At 38.9% G+C, this 24,775-nt stretch overlaps 1 protein-coding gene across 1 annotated transcript in view; it reads right to left on the reverse strand.

Moving 5' to 3' along the window:
- SYNJ2 (synaptojanin 2) overlaps positions 1-24,775 on the reverse strand; it is a 1,514,156-nt gene that overhangs the window by 55,132 nt on the left and 1,434,249 nt on the right. Inside the window, exons 25-26 of the mRNA XM_044063657.1 lie at positions 22,891-22,964; positions 4,919-5,021 (exon numbers count right to left, since the gene is read on the reverse strand). Coding sequence (XP_043919592.1) covers positions 4,919-5,021; positions 22,891-22,964 — 177 coding nt within the window. The remainder of the gene's footprint in view (positions 1-4,918; positions 5,022-22,890; positions 22,965-24,775) is intronic.

A 24,775-nucleotide genomic window follows, 5' to 3' on the forward strand; every position in this document is an offset into this window, starting at 1 on the left:
AGTATCACATTTGGTTGAAACGGCAAGGTTTAAAATTACCTCTGGGTCGATAGCCTAGTAATCTCTTATGAGCCTATTTACCTGGTCCTATACTGTTAAGTACCAATTGTAAGCCATCATTACAATCCAACAAACATATACTTTGACACTTTGGAGCTTGCAACATTTGGGTTTCCAATTTTTGCTTGTTTTTTTTATTAGTTCTTTTGTTTTGTTGTTTAACACTTACTGCACAGAATGCAGCTCAGCCTTGTCTTCCTGATAAGACTGAAGTGGCTTGCTCCATGTGCACTCATTATCTGACTAACTGCTAGATTTTAAAATCAGAGAAAAAGTCCAGAAAGTATTGTGTGTGTGCCTGCACTTAAGTTGCTTAAGTGATCTAGATGGTTATAGCTCTTTACTGCATTGCTTGATAGCATTTCTGCATTTTATTTACGACTTTCTGTCCTGGCGTAATTGACACCACACATTAAGTTGTGATTAATCTAAGTAAGAAACTAATTGCTGCAGGTTCAGGTAGCTTATAGCACTTGGGTTTCAGATTTCACTTGTTTTTTACTAAGCTGCGTTGCACACAGTGCTGCAGTAGTTGTAGTTCCATGGTGGGTAGTTTGCGCAAGTAAATTCTCTGTTCGTGCTACTGAAAGTGGACTTTCTTCCAACTCCTGGGCGTTAATAAACCACTTTTGTTCTGTCTAAACAGCTTGTAAGGATTTGTGCTATCCTCCTCTTAGCTGCGCAAACCAGCACAGTCTATCTAGTAGCTATGTTGTTCTACGAGGCCCTGCATTGAAAACATGGGTGCCTATCATTCAAATGACAGCACAATTATCGAGTACTGAATAATCAAAGACAAGTGTTCAAACAACTTTCACAATCAGTGGATTTTTGGTTCTTTTTTCTTTTGCAATCTCAAAATAGGTATATTTAAATGTAGGAAGGAATGTCCCTTCACATGGGGTTGAAGGGAGGCTTGGCCTACTCCAAAAAACCTCTGGGGTTTGATGAAAGGTGTTTCACTTATTATTTTTGATTGCTCAGCACTTGTTAATAGTGCTGCCAGTTGAGCAACAAGTATCTGAACATGTTATGCATACAGCATACATACATACATACAAATATTTCAAGCATGGGCATTAAAGCCCTTCTAGCTTGCCAATATACCAAAACACTTGTTACCATAATAAATGTCCAGACTGTTCTTAAAAATATCTAAACTAGTACTTGCTTTAATGTAATTAGATAGTCTGTTCCAAGCATTAGCTACTCTGTCAGAAAACCAATTAATACACTTCTCATTCCTATAGAATCTCTTACAAAGGTTATCTGATGATTCTCTAGTACGTTTTGATAACCCCAAACATTCCCAAAGGTAGTTGTCCCTAAATGCCCTATACACCTGAATAAGATTTTCTCTTAAATATCTGTAAGAGACGCTGTACAAATTCAGATATTTTAGTCTTTCATAATAACTTAGATTTTCACATCCATGGATGCCCTTAGTATATTTCCGCTGTACTCTACAGTTTATTCATGCTTGTTTTCCTATAGGGTTTCCATATTGTTATTCCATACTCAAGTTTGGGTCTAATGTAACTAACAAACAATGACTTCATTATGTTTGATTTCCTAGACTTTATAAACCTTTTTATACAACCTATAGTTCTATAGCTATCATTATCCAATTGGTTGATATGATTAGAAAAACTCATAGTTGAATCTACCTATATACCGAGGTCCTTAAATGAGTCTACAGTTTCAATCACTGTGTGCTGTATGAAATATCTACCTACCTTTCAGTTTATGTCTCCCAAATCTCATATGCTTAGTTTTTGATGTATTTATACATCAGGCATATCCCCTGCAATATTTCCCAACCCGTTTTTACTTCCTCATAAACAATACTACTTCAAAAGTCCACTGACTGAATTTTTATTTATTTATTTGTTCAAATATCTTTATTTGCCATTCAAACTTTTTTTAAACAACAGCAGCAATAACAAAGTTGTAACATATACAAACAATAACATGGACAATATATACAAAAAAGTATGCACACAATAAATGCCAAATGCCAGAAAAGGTAATATATGGAGAAAAAATTTTAACAGAATCACAATAAGGTATACATAAAATAACAAATGACATTAAATAGATGTCCTGACTAAAAATAATTGGATATTTGATGGATAAATGTGATTAGCGTTAATAGTACAAGTAAGAGTTTTATTATGAGGTACAACCAAAGAGTTTTCTCCAATAATTATTAAAACAGGAACGTCTAGTGTAATTCATTAAAAATAATTTATGTGTTGTTATATACCTAACAGCAGTTTGCTTTAATCCATCTCATGAAATTTTAGACCTATCAAGCCAGTTTTGGGCAATGAAAAGTTTAATCAGTGAGAATAATGTAATTAAAATATGAATATCTTGTTGGGTTAAGCTAGGCAGGGGAATATGTAATTGTGCAAACTCCCAAGACAGGGTAGATTTCTCATAACCCATTTTTTCTAGTTTGACTTTCAGGGAGCACCATAATTTGTTGGAATATTTACAGCTCCATAATATATGTAGTAAGTCAGCTTTTTGAAATTTGCAAAAACAACAATCTGGTGATGTTGAGGAACAGAATTTATTACGAATGACTGGAGTTAGACATGCGTTATTGACTATCGTGAGCTGTGTATATAGAAGTTTTTTCATATGTAATAGCTTTGAAGTTAAGTGAATAGAATGGATTTGTTGATTGTATGTAATTGATGTGTTAAGGATGATCCAGTATTTAGAAACAAATAACTGAGTTTTCATATTTTAGAGATGTAATTAATTTGTACGTATTGGATATCATCTTCTTTGAGGTGAAGGCCTTCCATAAATGTTTATATAATGTTATATTATAATCAATTAAATTAGATTCATTTAGACGTGCTGATATTAATTCTCTTATTTGTCTTAATATGACAGTGCAATTTTCTGTAAAGTTTAGGGCTTTTCTTAAGTCACTAACTGAGAGATTTCTACATATATAAATGTCCATAACACATTTGTCTTTGAGAAGTGGGTAATTAGAGAGGTTTAGCATTAGATTATTCATCTTTAAATTAGGGTTTAAATGAATTGGCTGTAATAACATAAATTAATTTTTTGGATCGACCAACTCAACTAAGCTTTCAAAGATTATTTTCTTGTTTGTTAAAAATGTATGTATTTTGAGATTTTTAAGATTTTCTTTTTTAAGAAATGGTAGAGCTTTAGGATTATACTGGGATTTATATATATGGTTGCACCATATTTTAGCCCAAACTGGACACCATGGATTTGATTTAGGATTATGTTCTGATATTATAATTAATCTTTATAATTAATTACATCATAATATAGTTTAATGTCTGGAAGGCTTAATTCACCATATTTCTTGGGATAAATTATTTTTTTATATCCAATCCTGACAGATTTTGGGGACCATAAGATAATAATTTGGTGATAATATTCTGAAAAAAATTAAAAGGTACTATTAGATTAGATGAGCCAAACTGCAACAATAACCTAGGTAATACATTCATTTTGATGACAGACACTTTAGAGAGCAAAGGAAAGTTTAATTTATTCTACTTGATAATATCATGTTCAATATTAGCCATAGTTTTGTTAAGTTATCTTTGAAAAAGGAGGTAGAAGATTATAATGAGAAGTGCTACCTAGGTATTTTAAATAATTATTTATCTTCATTTCTGATTTGGGGAAGAGACTGGGGACTCTATAATTAGTATTAAGAGGAAAAATAGAAGAGTTAGATAAGTTTAGCTTATAATTAGAGCATTTTGAAAAAATATCAATGTTATATAACATGTTTGGCAAATCCATATAAGGTAAGGTAAAATAAAGATTTAGATCATCAGCAAAGGCTATCAAAGGTATAGGAATATTACAAATTACTGGTATAGGATGGTAGGATTTTGTGGTATGAGAAGAAACAGTGGTTCCATATATAGGTTAAAATATGGTGAAAGAGGACTGACTGAATATTTATACCAAAGCACTTAGCTAATATTAATAAATTGCTTGGTGCAAAAGTGTTGCATCATCCTTTGGTGCATGCTTTCTGATTAAGCAGTGCTCATGCTAGAAAGTCAGGTGATGATCTTAGTGCCATAAGCAGAAAAACATCATTACCTATTCAATGACACTCAAGATACCCAACTCTCAACCTCTAGTGTCTTTTGATAATAATGAAAATTTGGATCCATAGAAAGAAAAGACTAAATGGTTGCAGGGATAACATATACACTAGTATAAAAACATGTCCCTTTGATTCCTTGATATGGCTTCCTGTGGTAGTTTGTCTTTAAGGTCACAGAGGCTATTTATTTAGCCCATAAGACAACCAGCTGTCTCAGGTTTAGCATCCCACAAAATATTAACTGCAATGCTGCTTCAATCAGTTTTAATTTCTGAAATACCATTGTTCATAAACCAGACAAGTTAAAAGGTCTCAAAGAAATATAAAATAAGCTTCCTTTAAAGGGCAGCAGAATCTTTACCACCCACACCAACAACTTCTCCAGTAATATCTCAATACCTAATGATGCTTCAGCTTCTAAATTGTCAAGTTCTCTAAAAGTAGCTTTTATTTCCGACAGCCAACTGGCTTAATGCATATGTAGAACAATAAAAAACTATCTTATTATCTAAAATACTACTGTTCATAAAACAAGTACATTTAATGATCCTGGGACTATTCTTTCAAGGAATACACCAACTGTCCAATTTATAAATGGAACACAATCATCAGTCTATGCAACAGCACCTACAGTAACATTTCATGATATTTTAGTTAAATAAATAATCTGTATTTAACATGTTTAAAGTCTACTATTTTCCAACATTTGCTGAATATCTTTAAATGTCTGACCTGTCTTCTCTTCCGTGTGCGCTGCTTGTGGCAGTCTAGCAAGTGAGGAAACATTAGTCTGCTTGCCATTATGTGATAGGCCTGTTCCAGTTTTAACGACTGTCTGGAAATGAACACAAAATTCACAAGTGAGTTGGTTCCATTCTGTTATAAAAGAGGATGTATTTTACCTGACAATATTCGAGTGACACACTAATGGATGTTCAATTGAATATATTTTTAATAAAGGATTTTAACAAGAGCAACAATTTTTTAAAGGCCTGAAAATGGGGTCTTATATATATAAAAAAAAAAATAACTGATGTGATACATCACGGAACTTGGGTAATGCAGATCAAACTCTTGCCTCAAACCAATCTGGCTTTTTCAAAGGTAGATCCTGCCCACTTAACCTGGTGTGCTTGTTTGAGAAGGCAACAGAGGCAAAAGATGAAAACAAATTTCTCTACCCTGCCTTCCTGGGTCTGACCAAGGCCTTTGATACTATTTTATAGTCAGGCATAATAGAAAAATTGGCCAAGATGATTATAACTGCCCTACATAACTCACCAGATAGCTGACAGGCTTACAGGCAGAACTCAGTCAGGGCTGGTGGCACTCTTTCTTCTAAAAGAGTTGTCACCAGTGGTGTCCCTCAGGGTTTCACATTGGGGCCATTACTGTTTGGCATATACTTTGACATAAAGGTCCTCTGGTTAATTAAGCTCATTAATGACTGCAAACCTGGAGCTGTCATCACCATGACAGATAACAATATCCTATATCCCCCAATAAGATCTCAACCTTCACAAATACATGATGTCAGGACCATGAACTAAACCCAAATGCAAAGAAATGCAGTATTTGTATGTTTTGGAAAACAAGAACAACTCTGTACCCACTACATAAATGATAACCCCTCAAAATAGTGTCATTAGAGACCTGGCACAATTGTGGACAATGAACTCCATTTTGACCACCATGTGTCAATTATCAACAGGAAATATTCTTACCTTGCTTAGCTAATTATGAAAAGCAAACTCTCCATAATGTTAAATAATTGTAAAATTATCAGAGAAAATAGTGATCTTATCAAAATGATAAGGGTAAAGCCACATATTGTGTATATCAATATCAATATCAATAATAGCAATTTTAAGACAATGCTACAAAATGACAGCTTTGATTATCCATATGCATTCACCAAAAAAAACTAAGGGTACTTTTAAGTGTGGTATATGTACTTCCGCGGTGGTGCAGTGGTAGCGTTGTTGCCTCACAGCAAGAGGTTCTCCCATTCGATTCTCGGCTTGGGTTGGGAGTGCCTTCTGTGTGGAGTCTGCATGTCCTCCCCGCGGTTGAATGGGCGTTCGAAGACATGGGTTGAATGGACATGCCTTAGTTGAAGGTTGGGTGTTGGGCTGGCAACTCGACACCATAAAAACCAACTGCCAATCATTACCGGTCCGGAGTTCCGCTGTGGCGATCCCTAACTGGGAAAAGCCAAAAGACAAACAACAACTTTTAAGTGTGGTATATACAAGGCTTATCAATATATGTCAAGCATAAGAGTTATTTATTTATCTTGTTCTAACAAAATTATTTATAGTACTGGTCCATCACATCTTTGACTCTAAAGGAATGATACATATTACTTCTTACCAGTCCTGTGATGCTTTTTTTATGTTGGAATGACTACTAGGAAGCTCTGGAGATGCATTAAAATTAAATTTATGAATAATGTATTACACAAGCATTTTTTAACTTTCCTGAAAACAAAACATTTTGTTTTTGTTTTGCAACAGATACATTTTGATTTAAGGGACCTGATTTTAGAACATAAGTAGAGCAAAAAGAGGCAATATGGTAATTCTGTTTGCAAGTGGGCAAAGCACCTGTTTTAAATGATGTAATTAATTTGAAGTGTTTTTTTTTGAGGGACAAATTATTAAAAAGCCTGCTTTATTAAACTGACATTCATATTTTATATGCATGTGATAAAAATGGTTGTAATGTATCTATCCTAATTAGTTCATTTTATACTTTTTTATTACTGTCACATGATTTGTTTGCTATAATGATAGTCATATTATTTTTCTGTGCTATGTAAGAGCTGATTTTACATCATTTGATTATTCTGATGAATTCCTTTGTGGCGAGTGAACGTGCTAAATAAATTCTAATATTTTGTCATCTTTTGAAGTGCTTTTTGGTATATTGGATTTTTCACACTAGGTTTTCATGCTGTTTTGGTGTCTGAACTCCTTATTTAAGGGAGCATCTAGGCAAATTACTTTAACCTGGTTTGAAAAAGGTGAGTCCTCAGCCAGGCATGTCTACGCATAACTGACCCTGTAGCAGCAGCTGTGCATGATGCATCTAATGCAACACAGTCACATTTGAGTGAGTGTCTGGATACCAGGAGTGTAACATTACAGAACTCCTGGATATCTCTCTGGAGGCACTTGTCCTGCATCTCCTCTGCCTTGATTTTAATCTGTTCCTGCATTCACTCAAGGTATTTAAGCACATGGAACTGGCAGTACAAAGCTCTCATGGCCAAAGTGGCCAAAGTATAAATGTTCTTGCCAGATTGGTCAGGTTGGCTGCTTTCCTTGTCATTTGGCAAGGGATTCTTGGCTGCTTGCCCACTGGATCACCAGCAGGATTTTATAGACACCACTGGGTTTTTAGAGAGATGCTTCTTGGATTCATGTACTCCGTAAATGTGGTCAGGCTTCTTTGGGAAAGGAGGGAAGGTGATAAGCTGCAGAGATTTGTCTGAAAACAAATCATCTAAGTCCACATGGACTGGACGGATCAACAGAGGCTAAGGGGTTGTCAGGTTCAAAAGCTCTCTGCAATTAGCCAGAGTCTTATAGAATTCCCTAGACCACCAAATAAAGGCTTCCCTCTTTCTATGAAGTGCGTCTCCAAAGGATTATTCCTCATGGTGGGGGAAGCTGAGTTTAAGGTGTTATCTGAGTCAGAGTCTTTGTAAGTCTGATGGGTAAAGTGCTCTATATAAGCCAGATCCTCTACATCCTCTGACTCTTAGGGAATCTGAATCTCCCTGTAGAAAGTGTCCCCTCTTCATTTTCTCAAGCGAAGTTCGTGGCATAGGTTTCATTGTCTGAACATCATGAAACCCTCTGCCAGCCTGACCAAGTCCTTTGGAAGACTTGGGCGGAACAGGCATGGGGCAAACTTGTCTGCTTCCTGGTTTTGCATGGACAATGCTGTGGGAAATACAGGTCCTCATGTAAAAGGTGAGCAGACACAACATCAATCTGGTTCCCAGGTAGCTCTTCCCTTACAATAACCAAGGGGATATTGCCCTCACCCTCAGTCACTAGAACTCTAACTACAGAAGCCTTAGCCTGCTTAGTTATTATGGGCTCATCTGAAGTTGGTCTGGTGTCAGAATGTGAAGAGTAGGCCTCAGTCATGGCAGCCTCTGAAGGGGTCATGCCAGTGGACACTGGCCTAACAGATGTCTGGCGAGTAGGGCCCGAAAAGTGCCTCACCTGCACTGGTGATCTTCTAAGTGGGGAGTTGGGCACAGAAATATCTTTGGCCTCCAATGGTGTACTCCTTCGGGAGTTTGTGCTTAAAATTTTTTAAGGACGATGGCTGCGAACCTGCAGATGTCATGGCATGAGAAGGCTGGTCCTATGTGACTAAGTATTCCTGAAAGAATTTGGTCTCTCGAGGCACTCCTAAAAATGGAGAACATCGATATCTGTGCAGTAACTGAGACCTGGTTCAAGGCTCCAGAGAGCACCCCTGCAATACCAGGCTACAACTCTTACCACACTTTTCAGCCACCAAACCAGGACCGAAACACTAAAGGTGGAGGAGTGTCAATATTCACCAAGGATATTCACACCACCAGGCTAGTTGGCCAACACAATGTGTCTGAAATTCTCCAAGTGCAACTAACACTAGGTAAGACTGCAATCCAAATTGTAGCTTGCTATAGATCCCCCACCATACCCCAAGATTCTCACTACACCTTTCTAAACATACTGGAAAATATTAAGATAGAGCCAAACACCCTAATACTGGGTGATTTTAACTACCCTGCCATTAACTGGGAAAACTACTCATGTCCCAACACCTTTGTGCAACGGTTCTTGGAATTCATAAATTCCAACGCCCTGGATCAACTAATCCATAGTCCCACCAGGGGCTCCAATATCCTAGACCTGGTCATTACCAACATGGGAAATCAATGCTCCATACCTATGGTCACCCCTCGTTAGTCAGGTCTGACCATAAGCTAATCACCCTTAACATCCACATCCCACCCCACCCCCAGTAAAGAAACCACCATAAAAATCTTCTCCAAAGCCAACTTCATGCTACTCAAGTCAGAAGTGACAAACTTCATAACACCCATGCAGACGGGAACTGAAAGTTCAACTGCTGAATCCTACACTAAGGCACTGTACGAGCACGTCCACTCATGCATGAATCGTGCCATCCCAAATAGAACCAAAATGCTCTCATCCAAAAAAAGGAAGCCAATCTGGTGGTCCCCTGCCATAAACAAACCTTACAACAAAAAGAAGAAACTTTTGCAGAAAAGAGGAAAATCCCAGGATGCAAAAAACTCCCTTACTAGCCTCAGTAAGAAACTGAGATGCCTCATAAAATCCTCCAAAGCTAGTTACGAAAATAAAATTGCCAAAGATTCCAAAGACAACCACAAAGCATTCTATAACTATGTCAAGAATTTAAATGGCAACGCTCAGATCTGCTCTGAGCTAAAACAGAATGGCATTAAATATACTGATCCGAAGGATATTGCCAATATCCTGGCAGATCGATTCAGTGCCAACTTCACCCCCCTCTCACCACCTAAATGGCCCATCTCAATACCAGAAGATTGCCAAATTCCAGTAATAACGGCCACACAGGTACAAAACGCACTCTCTAAAGCCAAGAATACAGCGTCCATGGGACCAGATGACATCCCGGGCTGTGTACTACATGAACTACAATATGAACTGGCACCTCACCTAAGTGTCATGTTTAATCATAGCCTCACCTCAGGTTTCGTGCCCACTGAGTGGCGCCAGAGCTACAGTTATCCCAATCCACAAGGGGGGATCCACCTTGGATCCCGGAAACTAACGTCCCATCAGTCTGACAAGCCTTATCTGGAAGGCCATGGAGCGTATTATCATGGAACTTATAAACAAAGACATTGGCAACCTTCAAACACTGGACCCCACCCAGTTTGGGTTTGTGAAGGGCCGATCTTGTCTCCTGAACCTGATTGACTTCTTTGAATCAGTCTCCAGAGCCATGGACAAGGGTAAGGTGGTCCACACAGCCTATCTAGACCTTGCCAAGGCCTTTGACACCACCCCCCACTCTGGAATCATAGATAGACTTACTAAGTTGGGCATTAATCCCTATGTCACCCAATGGGTTGCTAAATGGCTTACTGATAGAACCCACACTGTAAAAGTAGCCGACTCCAAATCCAGCTCCAAACAAGTGACAAGTGGAGTACCTCAGGGTTCAGTCTTGGGGCCGCTCTTGTTTGGCATCTACCTCTCTGAAGTACAGGTCAACACTAAGGGACTCTGGCGAACAAAGTTTGCAGATGACTGCAAACTGGGAGCCATTATTGAATCCCCAAATGATGTGGATACTCTACAAAAGGGCCTTACAGAAACAGATGCTTGGTGCCAGAGCCATGGGCTCAAGCTCAATGCCAAGAAATGTATCGTTATCCCCTTTGGGAAAAAACATGTATCCATGAATTACCATATAGGTGGCAGTACACTAAACACAGAAAGTGTGATAAGAGACTTAGGGACACAGGTGGACAGTGGTCTCACCTTCGATAACCACATCGCCACAACAGTCAGGAAATCCTTCTATGTGGCACACCTTATCACGAAGGGCTTTTCATCCAGAAAAAGGAGGTCATTGTCCCACTGTACTCATCCCTCATTAGACCCATTATAGAATACAACGCCCCATTTGGTATGTACCTCTCAAGACATCTGCAACAACTGGAAAGGCCTCAGAAATACCTCACTAAAAGAATCACAGGCCTAAAGCAGATGCCCCACGCTGACCGCCTTAAAAACTCCAGCTATACTCTGTCGCATATCGTCTACTCAGAGGCGATCTCTGCTTAACATACAAGGCCATGTCAAACCCAGAGCTGTTGGACATGCTACACTTAAAGAAATCCCAATCCCTCAGAGCTACACGCTCCAGGGATCTAAACCTTGTCATCACAATAAACAAAACATGCTGGAGGGATAGGTTCCTGACCCAGAGACTCCCAGACTCTGGAATAGATTGCCCATACATGTCAAGCAGAGTGCCTCTTTGGACCTCTTCAAGAGGAACCATGATGATTGGATGGGAGAAAGGAAATTCACCCCAGGGATCACGTCAGTCGCCCTGCTAGACAGGGGTCCAGGAAAGTAAATAATGTGGGAAGAAATAGCCAGGGAATTGTTATGGCTAGGCTTGTATAGGCCCTAGGGCTGATAGCCTAGTACCAACCTATGAACCTATGAACCTATGTCTGATTGTCTTAGAGTTAAACATATCAAAGAATGGGCAATTAGGGACATCATGCAGAGGCCTTAAGCAAATCAGACCACACAAATGACAGTGTTTTTGGGGAATTTGTCTCCCAAATGAGAGGCAACTATTAACCTCATTAATCCTGAACAAAATCAAAGAGCTAACAGCATAAGGAAGATCCCCAATGTGGTACTTACCTGTGAAGCTCTGGTAGTTAAAGCAGATCAAATGACTGACAATGCTAAGGAATGGAGTCTTGTGCACTAAACTACATGACAAAAAAGAACTGAATATGACTTCAAAATGACACACCTCTAATACACAGATGTCGAAACGTCATATAAAGTACAGTTTTGTACCTACCATAAATGTAGATGTTCGAGGATCCACATTGCTGCAGTCCTAACTATTGGGTAGTCTCTTTTCTTGCCCCAGATGTCAGAAGACCCTGAAAAGATAAGGCCAAAAACCAAAAACTCCCAACATATCTGCACCAAAATATATATATATACAAAATATACAAAATTAGCAGAATATAACCTCATCTACACAACCACCCCTAAACACAGAGGGGAAGGAGGAGGTAAATTGGACTGCAGCAATGTGGATCCTCGAACATCTACATTTATGGTAGGTACAAAACTGTACTATGTTCTTCATTCCACATTGCTGCAGTCCTATTGGGTAGAATCCCAAAGCAGAGGTAAGGGAGGCTGGCAAATCATAAGGAAGCAGGAGCTGATAACATGCCTTGCAAAATAGCTGTGGCAAAACCAGCCCTAGACTTAGAGTAGAGAGGAAGGTGGTAATGCTTAGAGAAAGTATGCACTGAACTCCAAGTAGCTGCCTCCAAAATATCCTGGCAGTAGCCCTAGTGGAATGAGGCCTAATCCCAGCTGGAATCTCCTTGCCATGATGGGAATAACAAAATGCAATGCAAAACCCAATCCACCTAGAAATAGTTTGTTTTGACACAGGCTTGCCCTGAGAACCCAAAGCAAAAGAAACAAACAACTGCTGAGACTGCCTAAAATCCTTAGTCCTGCTCAAATAATAACGAATTGCCTGTGTACATCTAAAGTGTGCAAAATCTTTTCCCCTTTATTTTGGGGATCTGAGGCAAATGAATAGTTTGGTTTAAAGCCACACTAGAAACCACTTTAGGCATAAAGGAAGGATTAGAATGATACCCTATCCTTATGAAAAATCAAAAAGGCTCAACCGCCATAAGGGCCTGTAACTCAGAAACCCTTCTTGCAGAAGTAATGGCCAACAAAAGCAGTCTTCCATGACAAGTATTTCAGGTCAGCAGTAGCTGCAGGCTCAAAAGGTTGTAGAGTAAGTTTCTCCAACACAAAATTGAGATCCCAAGCAGGAGTAGGCCCACGGGGGTCTTATATTCTTTACCCCTCTAAGAAATTGCTTGAACAAAGGATGTGAAAACAATGGTGGGTCACAATCATAGTGAGCTGAAATTGCTGCAGCATGAATCTTAATGGAAGAGAAAGTCAAACCTTTGTCCAATAACTCAGTAAGATATTGAAGAGCCACACTCAAATTAGGCTCTGAAATCTCCAAATTCTTTGCTGCAGTCCAAAATAAAAATCTCTTCCATTTTACACTTTCCTTGTACTAGGTCTTCTGGCTTCCATAATCACATTTAAAACTTGTTGAGGAAGTTGAGACCTGCTGTCCTTCAAAACAGAATATGCCAGGCTGTTAGATGAAGAGAGTGAAGCTTGACATTGAGCAGCCTTCTGAGACAACAGATGTGGAATCAAGGGTAAAGGCCATGGAGGCTTCTTTACCAGACTCCTCAGTAATGGGTACCAGTGCTGCCGAGGCCAATCTGGAGCTATTAAAATCATCCTTGGCTTGTCTTGTCTGACCTTCAGAAGCACCTTTGGAAGAAGAGGCAGAGGTGGAAACGCATACACATGAAGATTTTTCCAACTGAAAGAAAGAGCATCCACTTTCCAAGCTGTGTGATGAAACCTCTTTGTGCAAAACTTTGGCAGCTGGTGGTTTAGTGGAGAAGCGAACAGATCTATGTCTGGAGTTCCCCAGGACACTGTCAACTTTTGAAATACATGAAGATCCAGTTTCCACATCCATGATTTGTCTGCTTAACACATCTGCTAAGGAGTTCTGTGCTCCGGCAGAAACCTTGCCTGAAGAGTTAGTTGCAAGCTTAGCGCAGTCTCCCATAAAATCATTGCTTGCCTGCACAATGGGTAAGAATGTGTTCCCCTTGTTTGTTGATGTACCACATGACAGTTGTGTTGTCTGTTAGAATCAACACCTGCCCTGGAAGAAGTAACTCCTTGAAAGCCATTAATGCAAACTGGACTGCTAACATCTCCTTCATGTTGATATGTAGATGCTGTAGTCTGGCAGGCCACTTGTCTTGTATCCACTTTCCATTTAGATGAGCTCCCCAAGCAATGTCTGAGGCATCTGTCGTTAGAATTTGAGAGTCCCTTGTTTAGGTGACATTCCTGAGCCCACCACAAAAATTCCTTTTGAATGCAAGGTATTATTTGAATGACAGTGTCCAAATCCTGGCAGTGCTGTGTCCATACATTTTGAGATATCATTGTAGCTTCCTCATATGCAGTTTGGCATTGGGAAGCACCAGAATACAAGATGCCATGAACCCTAAGGCTTGAAGGACTGTCCTTGCAGTCAGCCCGGACTGAAGAGATAGTTGATGGAAGTAACTGGAAAGATTCTTTTGTTTGTCCGGGGTTAAAAAGGCCATCTGGGCTGCTGTATTCAGTCTCACACCCAGAAAGCACATGTCTTGAGAGGGTACTAGACTGGACTTTATTTCGTTCACAGAATACCCTAGGCATCTTAGCACTGCTATGACATATTCCAAATGCTGTAGAAGGTCTTCCTTTTCTTGAGCCAGAATCAGGCAATCGTCCAAGTAAGGATAGATTTGAATTCCTTTTAGCCTGAAGTAAGCTATCACTGGAGCCAGAACCTTTGTAAATACTAGTAGATAAGCCAAAGGGCAATGCAGAGAACTGATAATGAGAATTTCCAATACTTTCTGCAACTTAGTCTTATAGGCACATGAAGGTAAGCTTCCTTGAGATCTAAAGTTACCATCCAGTGATCCTTGCCCAGCAGAGGCTGTTGTAACGTCAACATTTTGAACTTGGGAATGTCCAGATAAGTGTTGAGGATAGATAAATCCAAAATTGGTCTCGAATAAAATCCTAGGCCCCTTTCTGGCACAGGAACCGGCTGAATGGCCCCTATTTGGAGTAACTGAGAAATTTGCTTGTGAGCCTCTTGTCTTTGTAGAGGAGGAATGTCTGGCATGCCTTTGAAAGGAGGCAAGGTATGGAAATAAAACCTGTAACCGTGGTGAATGATATCCAGAACCCATTTGTCTTGGGTAATTAAATCCCAATTTTCTTTGAAAAGAGACAGTCTTCCTCCTAGAGGAAGGTACTGGCAGCTGAAAAGGCAGGTCATTGGGTTCACCAGAAGTCTGAGCAGGTGAACTCTAGACTGAGAATCATAAGCAGGATAAGTCCATCCCTTAGCAGGCCAATTTCTACTAAACGGAGGCTGCACCTGCAAAAATCCTTAACAGTTTGCATAGACTTAGCCTTGTCCTCCATCTTCTTTAAAACTGCTTCCACAGGCGAACCAAACAACACATCAGACTGTAAAGGAGCATCCAAAATCCTTGTCTTAACATGCTCAGCTAAGTTCTGATCTCTCAACCAGGCGTGCCTACGAAGAACAGAACCAGTGGCAGCCACCCTGGAGGAGGCCTGCACAGCATCAAAACCACATTGCAAGGAATGTTTACCCACTTGTTCAGACACATGAACTAAATCCTGCAACTCTTTACACTCAATACCTTCCGCCAGAGCATCCACCTTAGATTTCAACTGTGAAAGAAGATAATTTTGATATTTTAACATGTGAAACTGACAATTTCATGGCTAAAGTGGAAGAAGTATACACTTTCTTTCCCCATCTATCCAAAGCCCTTGCCTCTTTATCAGGAGGGACAGGATTTTTAACAACTGAGGCCTTCACACCTTTAGGCCCCTGAGAGACAGTTTCCGGGTCTGCCCTAGGACTCTTAAGATACTTATGAGCTTCAGGCACCCTATAATACCTATCCGGTTTAACTGGGGCAGGAGGTAAAGAATTCAGGAAGCCTCTGCAAAACATCTTCCACCACATTCAAAACAGGAGGTATAGCTAAAGGCCTGTGCTGGGGTAAACAAGAATTCCCTAAGCCTTTTCCTGGAATCAGAGAAATCTTGACCTTCCCATTTAAAATGCTCCCTCATGGAATGCAGAGTCTCTGAAAATGAAAAATCCTCAGGAGGGAAGCTGAAGGAGTAGAATCATCCACATCAGAATCAGAATAAGGAGGTACTCCTGCAAGTCTTCAGCCGAAGACTCAGAAGCCTCGAGCATTGCTCAAAACTCTCAAACTCAGATTCCACCCTAGGCCTCTTATCAGGAGGGGCATAGAACCCTTATCATAGTAATCAAATCCTCTGCCATTTTAAGCATATGTTTCTTAGGCAAAGACCCTGAAGTACTAGGAGAAACCCCCACTGAAGCAAAACTCGGCCTGCCCCTCAAAGAAGCCTTGGAAACAGAAGGGGAGGCTCTGACCACCTTAGGAAGAGAGGGAAGAACAGCCACCTGAGAAGCCCCCTCAGCCTGGCCTACTTCCTGAGAGGATACATCCTGTAACAGTAAAGTCTCTCCCTGAGACTCCAAAGAAACACCTGGCAAAACCTCCGGCTCCACTTGGGACTGTCGGTTCCTCCACTCTAGGCTTTGCTGTTTTGTCCTTGGAGCATCCATTTTATAATTACAACGCTTCCCAAACACTAACCTGGCACAGTCTAACCTTCTCTTAATAGTGCGTTTGTTAAATCTAGCACAAGAGCGGCATCCAACAACCTCAGGCCCTAAACAAGGTATACACAAAGTATGGTAATCCCTATGAGGTATCTGTTTCCCACAAGAAATACAGTTATTCACTTTTTGACATCCGGTTAAAAACTGAGGCAAGAAAAACCAAAATATTCTAACTTTGATTCGGTCTGAAACTCTGGCTTCAGAAACTTTCAGAACGCCAACCTGCACAAAATTGCTTCTGCATCGGACCATGCGGCAAAAGACTGGGGATAGCGTCGGTCATGCGCATTAGTACCCTGGCGTCAGTCTAATGCACCCTGACCGACATCAGCCATATACTTTGGTATTCGGGCCGACTGGACAGCGGACTACCCAATAGTTAGGACTGCAGCAATGTGGAATGAAGAACATCCAAGGATGTTCATTGGCTTGGGAGTGGTGAAAGACTCTGGTATACAGGCAAGCCAAGTGTTTCTGCACAGCAGGATGTCCCAAGACTTAGCAATGTAACATGGAGTATGATGAACAACTACACTTAGAAAAAGCAATACGGCATGGTGGGATTCACAACAGAATTCATAGATAACTAAAGAGAAATGTGGCAGTACCACTAAATTTTTAACAAATGGTAGCATTAGGGTATACTTGAACACTATAGAGGGACCACTGATTTTTTGTCCTTAACAATATTGGAGAGGCAACTCAGTCTAGAAACTGTCAAACTATTATTTTGGCCTCGGTTCTTCACTACTGAAGGAAAATATCAGACTATTTGGAAGCTAGGGTTTCTCCTAAACTTAGCCGAGCGTAGTGTGTCCAACATTAAATTCACTGATTTCTATGCCCTCCCTGATCCCTTTTTCCACTAGAAAAACACTGCTGGTATGACTTCTGTGTGTCCTAGCAGTGATGCAATCTATGGAGTTTCTTCCAGGGTTGTGCAACCATAGAGTTTATACATACATACAATGATATGTATATATATATATATATATATATATATATATATATATATATATATATATATATACATACATACATATATATATATATATATAGATATATATGCACACACACACACACACACACACACACACACACACACACACACACACACACACACAGTGGATATAAAAAGTGTACACACCCCTGTTAAAATGCCAGGTTTTTGTGATATAAAAACATGAGACCACAATAAATCATTTAAAAACTTTTCCCACCTTTAATGTGACCTATAACGTGCACAATTTCAGTTGAAAAAAAAAACAAATCTGTTGGGGAAAACGTATAATACGCTGGTTGCATAAGTGTGCACACCCTTAAACTAATACTTTGTTGTGTGTGCACACATTTAAACTAATACTTTGTTGAAGCACCTTTTTATTTAATTACAACATTCAGTCTTCTTGTGTAGGAGTCTATCAGCATGGCACATCTTGACTTGGCAATATTTGCACACTCTTCCTTCAAAAGTGCTCCAAATCTTTCAGATTGCAAGGGCATCTCTTGTGCTGCACAGCCCTCTTCAGGTCACCCCTCAGATTTTCTATTGGATTTAGGTGTGGGCACTGGCTGGGCCATTCTAAAACTTAATTTTCTTCTGGTGAAGCCATTCTTTTGTTGATTTGGATGTATGCTTGGGGTCATTGTCATGTTGAAAGGTGAAATTCCTCTTCATCTTGATCTTTCTAGCAGATGCCTGAAGGTTTGGGCCAAGAGTGACTGGTATTTGGAACTGTTCATAATTCCATCTACCTTGACTAAAGCCCCAGTTCCAGCTGAAGAAAAGCAACCCCAAAGCATGATACTGCCACCACTATGCTTCACCATGGGGATGGTGTCCTTTTAGTTGTGCGAAGTGTTGTTTTTGGGCCAAAAGTATCTTTTGGAATTGTGGTCAAAAAGTTCAAACTTGGTCTCATCAGACCATAACACATTTTTCCATATGCTTTTGTGAGACTTGCTGTATTGTTTTGCAAATTTTAGCCAGGACTTGATGTTTTTCTGTGTAAGAAAAGGCTTCTGTCTGGCAACCCTACCCCATAGTCCAGATATGGAGAATACAAGTGATATATATATATATATATATATATATATATATATATATATATACATATATATATATATATATATATATATATATATATATATATATAAACAAAGGTTTGTTTATGGGGGTTTCTCCCCTGTAGAAGTTTTTTGTTACTGCTTGTTTCATCGAGTTTATGCACTGACCAGTTTTCTTTATCTAACTGAACTTTCAGTAAGTTTTTTCTTGATGGAAACTACTGGGAATTGGAAACCAGACTGTACAACACTCAAGGCAGCAATAATCCCCAAAAGGAAGTTCATACTATAAGTTCTTTTGATTGGGATCCAAAGTATTACAGCAAGAAGGGGGTGCATGTATGTGCTACTTTTTTTTACAGGAAGCCATATGATATGGCATCATATAAAAGCTTAATGAAGAAATGAGAAACGTATGGCCAGGGTTAAACAAGGATTAAATCACAGGAGGTGGAAAGTCACAGTAAATAGTGTTCAAGCATATGAAAGGATGGTGTTAAGTGAGGTACCACATGAATCAGTAATGGGGCTGGCAAGGTCTTTAAAAGTAACACTGTGGAATGTTTGAGAGGAAAAGTTTGCTTTTTTGATAACAGCATAAAGTTATCCAACACAATTACTACATAAGACAATGCAAATTAGATAAGAACAGACTTGCTATGATTTGAGATTCACTGCAAACTAAGCATTTGACTAACAAAAACATGGAAAGAGGTGCACAATTAGAAGAAAGCAGCAACAACAAAAAATGGAAACTAACCTGGGATAAGACTTAGCAAATGCTCTAGGACAGCAAAGTAATACGACAGAGTGGAAAGGATGTCTGACAAAACAATGGGATGCATATGAAATGACATTAGAAAAATAATACAACACATTATTTTCTCTCTGTACTAGCAGATGGTTAGATCCCTATATGAAGAACTGGTTGCAGTTCTGATGAATGACTGGTATTCATGAATACTGGGTGACAGTGAAGCAGGACTGGTATGCAAGAAATCTGCTTCCCAGGCTCGCACCAGTTCAGAAAAATCAATACACAATGGGGCACCATCATGTACTTGCAAGCCCAGTATTCTGTGCACAAAGAACATATACAAAGCACCTCCCTAACATTATACAATTGAAAGAGTCAGAACCACCTGGCTGGTCCCACCAGGATAACCTATGGGACAACAGCCCTATACCTAAGGTAGTAATCTCCCTTACCTTCTAGGATGCTGCTCAGTACACTGGGTTAAGCACTGTGCTAGCATAGTAAAATAAAACAATACACAATACTAACTCCTGTACTACACAAAAATCTCTACCAGCAATGGAGTTCCCTACCATGGAGGTAAACCCACTGCAACACACTACTATCTCCTGTCCCCCAGACAGTGATGGTGGTGAATACATATTGCACCACATCCCCTTCACTACCATAATATGGTAATAGCCCCTGGTCCATCATCATGCCCAATGAGTATGATTTCATTATGAATTGCAATTAGGCATGATGGCAGACCACAGCATGGCAGTGTAAGGCAATTACAAAATGATGAGCTGCACACTAACACTAGACACTCCTGTGCATCATTCACTAAAATAGGAATGCAGTCATTATGCTACTGGGGACTGAGTACCATGATTTACATTTGTGAAGCAAGATATTCCCTGATGGAGTGGTAAACACAGTACATATGATAATATATGCATCCACAGACTATGCTTATGAATATCAGCATTCATCTTCATACAAATTAAAGTAATTTAGTGGAGGCAAAAAAAAAACTGAACTGAAAGCCATCTAAAGATATAGAATAAAGAGCTTAATATCTCTGCTCAAAGAAAGGTAGTGGTGGTGGGGAGAGCAGGAAAGCAATGTTTAAGTGCCTTAAAGGAATTCATGAAATCCACGGGATTACTATTTAAAAAATGAGAAACATGAGAACAAGAGGGACAAGACTGATGATGCAAAGCTCAGGGGAGACATGAGAAAATACTGTATCACAGAAACTGTAATGAACAATACAACAGCATTACTGAAGAAAACTTGGAGCCCGAGTAGTGCTAGGAGAATACCTGGTCAGATAACAAAGAAGTCTTACAGGTATATATAAGGAGAAAATAAACTATAAAATTTATAACCTATCCAATAAAAAGGGATGGAGTAGGTATTGCTTAATAGTTAAAAGTCGTTGCCTCATAGGCACAAAGTACAGGATTTGATTCTACTTTGGATGATTGGCTAGGATTAAAATAACCCTTCAGAGCAGTTAACTTAGTATTCACATATGAACCTACAACCTATGGAAGGAGTCAGAGAAGGTGGACCAAATTCTTCAGATACCATTCATGTTTTCTCTGTAGTGAAAGTGGGTGCATGTTGTATATTTTACAATGAAGAAACAGCATATCCAGCCAAGAAAACAAATATCCAAAAAGCTTGATACCCGACATACCTCTCAACCTCAAAGCAAGAAATCTGGACAAAGGTACAAATAATGGTGGGACAAAGGGCCCAAAAATAGGGATACTTTTTAAATATTACTCTTACACACTTAGAAAGTTGACAAAGTAACAGGTTTTGCATTAGCATGCATTTTCTGAAGGATATGAAGTCTGAAACTCAAACATCTGCCATTATTTTTTGAATTTAGTCCTCAGTGATTTGTTAGTGACTTGACAGAAAACCACAATTTTATGAGAAACAGGCCAAAATATAAGGCAAAAATCTGGACATTCTGTGAAAATCTTTAAAGTTGAGAGATATGATACCCAATGCAGAAATTTAAAAAGACTGAGACCAGATAGAAAACGCACTTTAATTCACTTTAGTTAAGCACTTTACAAATTCAGGACTTCATCAGAACTAAAGTAAAAAACATTTTAACAACTACTTTATAACAACAACCAATGAATAATTAAGTAACAATTAGACAATCAAAGTCCAAACAGGTAATCACATTAATAAAAAAATAAATAAAAAGACTCCATTTCAACACAGAAAATTCAATATTTATTGATTGGCTAACTGTTAGTTATCTATTGGCTATTGGCATAAAGTACTTGTTAAAATGTTTTTCTACTTTAGTTCTGAGAAAGTCCTAAATTTGTGGATGAAAGTGTTCAATTAAATTGAATTAAAGCGTGTTTTCTATCTGGTCTTGGTCTTTTTGGTTATATATTTTATAGTGCTACACCATTCACACAGCGGACAATGGCAGAACAGCATTTACTAAACCAAATCCTTTGACTATGAAATGGGTGTTACTACTGTTTTTGAATGAATCAACTAGGCTTAACAAAAGGATTTAGAATGCACTTTTCAAGTGAAGAACATCTCTTCTTCATGAGAGATAAATGTCCTTTGAGTCTGAATGTCAAGTTGAGTTAAATGCAGCATCACACACTCACACTCACACACACACAAGGCAGTAGTACTAAGAACTATTTTAAACAGAAACCAATGGATTTTCAGTTTCAGGTTTTTATCCTGTAATATTATTTTTTTTTTTTTTTTTTTTTTACAAGAGTCTTAATTATGCATTGCATACATATGAATGCGCTCGTTTAGAAATCACAGCTATATGTAACTAAGATAACATTCCTGATTAAAAACAAGTATTACTATTTTCAAAGGAAAAATGGATATTAATAACTGGAACATAAGACAGATGCAACAGCATGCACAGCATTGTGAGAAACCAACAGCAGACTCTTCAACTGGCCACTCATATGTGCCATGAACAGAAAAGTACTGGTGATCCCCCTCCAGTACTTGAGAAAGACTTAAGGAAGACTCTTGCCTTATGTTGGCATATTGTTCCATACATTTAGTAGGTATTACAAACAGATATAGGTATTACAAACAGATATAGCCACATAATCAATAGATTACACCCTCACTAATATGCTGCTTTTTATAGGAGCCTCTTAAATGTGTACACTGAGAGACACACCATATCAACCTATGTATAACTCACACACACACACACACACACACACACACACACACACACACACACACACACACACACCATTTAGAATATAAATATAAATTTAGCAGTCTCAACAGTTCAAAAAGTAGCATACCCACCTTTGGTGACAGAAAATCAGAATGCTGGGGGTTTTATTTCCACACCAGGTAGGGGGATTAATTTTCTAGTACTGACAGTGTAGTGCAGCATGCAGGGGTTGGGAGTGGGTGGGCTGCACTCCTGAGTGTGCCATCCTTCAGCTGGGATGTTGAACAGCATCCCTATCTGCCTGAGTTGGTGATAGCTCAGGTGGACGTAAAAGATTTCTTAGCAGTTATCAAAAACAGAAGGAAACATTCCCATGTGCCCTGGCCAAATTTCCCCTTATCAGTATGAATATCATCTCCAGTCTCCCTTGAAAACAGGCCATTGGCCTAGTAGGAGTAACCCAGTCAACAAAATGTAAAATAATTAAATATACAATTTCTGTACCTCTACTCGCTGGCAGGTATGATCAGTTGAAAAGATTGATGTATCTGATCCAGACTTGTTCATGTTTCTTGCAGCTAGAAGGAAGAAAAAAGTAAATGAAACTGCTGTCCACATGGAAATGTACATGATTCATTAAAATAATGCAGTGATCATTATTATGATTTTCTTCCCATGAGGAGCCAACAGTAGCTGGGGAAAGTGATTTAAGAAATAAATAGAGATGCTTCAGTGAACAAAATATTGCTTGTTTTATGCTCCCAGCTGCCTGTGCCTTCTACAGTCAGGCTCCATTAACCTTAGAGCATCTCCATGTGACTCTTAAGATGTTGAACCCAAACCGCATGCTGCATCTTGGAAGGTTCATGCTTATGGGGTCCTGCCTTTCCAGTCATTAAACAAGTTCAAAGCACCTTTCTGGTCAGATTTCCAGTGAAGTGCCAGCTCTCAACAGCCCATCTTTATGCTGTCAATGCATCCATTTCCCTCTCATTAATTTTCCATTCCATTCAGAGAAATGATGTACAATAATGTCTCCACCTAAGATGTTAGCAATCCAGTGATTGACAGTTACTCTCCAAAAATCTTACCCCAGAGGGTGCATGTAAGCTGGCTGATTTTTCCCTTTTCTCCCCAGGTAGGAAAGTAGGTCAATAACTGTTCAGCTGTCACTCCCCTACGTGATCCACTGACAAATGTCTTGGACCCATAACAACATTCACTGTCACCATAAATGAAGTTGGGCACCTTACTCTCCATCATCATATTCACTAGTTGTAAAAACAAAGGAATAGCAACAGGAAATAACACAATGTTTTATGCATAGCACCGATGAGTAATCTGCTGTGATATAATATGTGGCCCCAAGGTGACATTCAGGTCATAAATAAGGCGATATATAAAGTATAGAAACATATGTTGAGGATTATAGCACTCAACATTAAGCTACTGCTGTGGTTTTAAGGCTAGAAAGCCTAACAACACATATGTCCCTCCTTTTATTATTTGACTCAGAATCCTAGATGATAATTATGATTTTTTTTGCAAAAGTATAACCTTAGCTTTGTTTATAGTATGCATGTCTTGAGAACACAGATCTCACTGTCCATTCTTGCAATCACATCACCCGTTCTTACAATCACAATCTATGCTTATTTTAACTGTGCCATTTTCAAGTTGATATGCCGAAAAGAAATACAAACAATATTTCAAGTTTAAATTGAAACAAGTAATATTAAATACTAAATATAGACAATGAAGAAATATAAACATTGTGTACTGAAACAAAGGCAGGACCAAAAGACATTTTGCACTTGGGTTACAGTATACAAATTAAAACTATACAATCTAGTTGGAATGCATGCAGATTTCGTCCAATGATACAATTATTACTATTAAAAATACATGCACTGCTATGATAAGTCAATGTGACAGACAAACAGCTCACTAATAACTGCTTATACATGCAGCACTACAGTACATGGATTTTTGCAGCGCTCTCAAAGGTAGAAAGAACACTGTGGCTTTAGGCTTCTTTTCTGCATTAGCTGAACATGCCCTCTCACAATTAATTATTATACTGCGTACAAGTAATAAAATATGTGGCATCTCAGATGGGTACCAATTAACAAACAGGCAATGCTGCTATGACAAATTTTTAGTAACAATGCACACTTTATTTTTTAATAGTCCCTTATACTAAGAAAGATTTACTGCGACGCAGAAAACATAACCCTGAAGGTTTCTGCTTTGCAGTAAGCCTTTCTGATTTAGAGATTGTTTTGTCTTTGCAATTTCCGCTTGGTGATGGTGGCTTTGGAGGATGCAGACACGTTTTTGAAAGCATTTATGTGGAATGCTATTTGAGAAGATATACATTGCTGAAAAC

This window comes from Protopterus annectens, chromosome 1.part0 (assembly GCF_019279795.1).
Source record: "Protopterus annectens isolate FY-2018-M chromosome 1.part0, PAN1.0, whole genome shotgun sequence".
Classification (NCBI taxonomy): Eukaryota; Metazoa; Chordata; order Ceratodontiformes; family Protopteridae; genus Protopterus; species Protopterus annectens.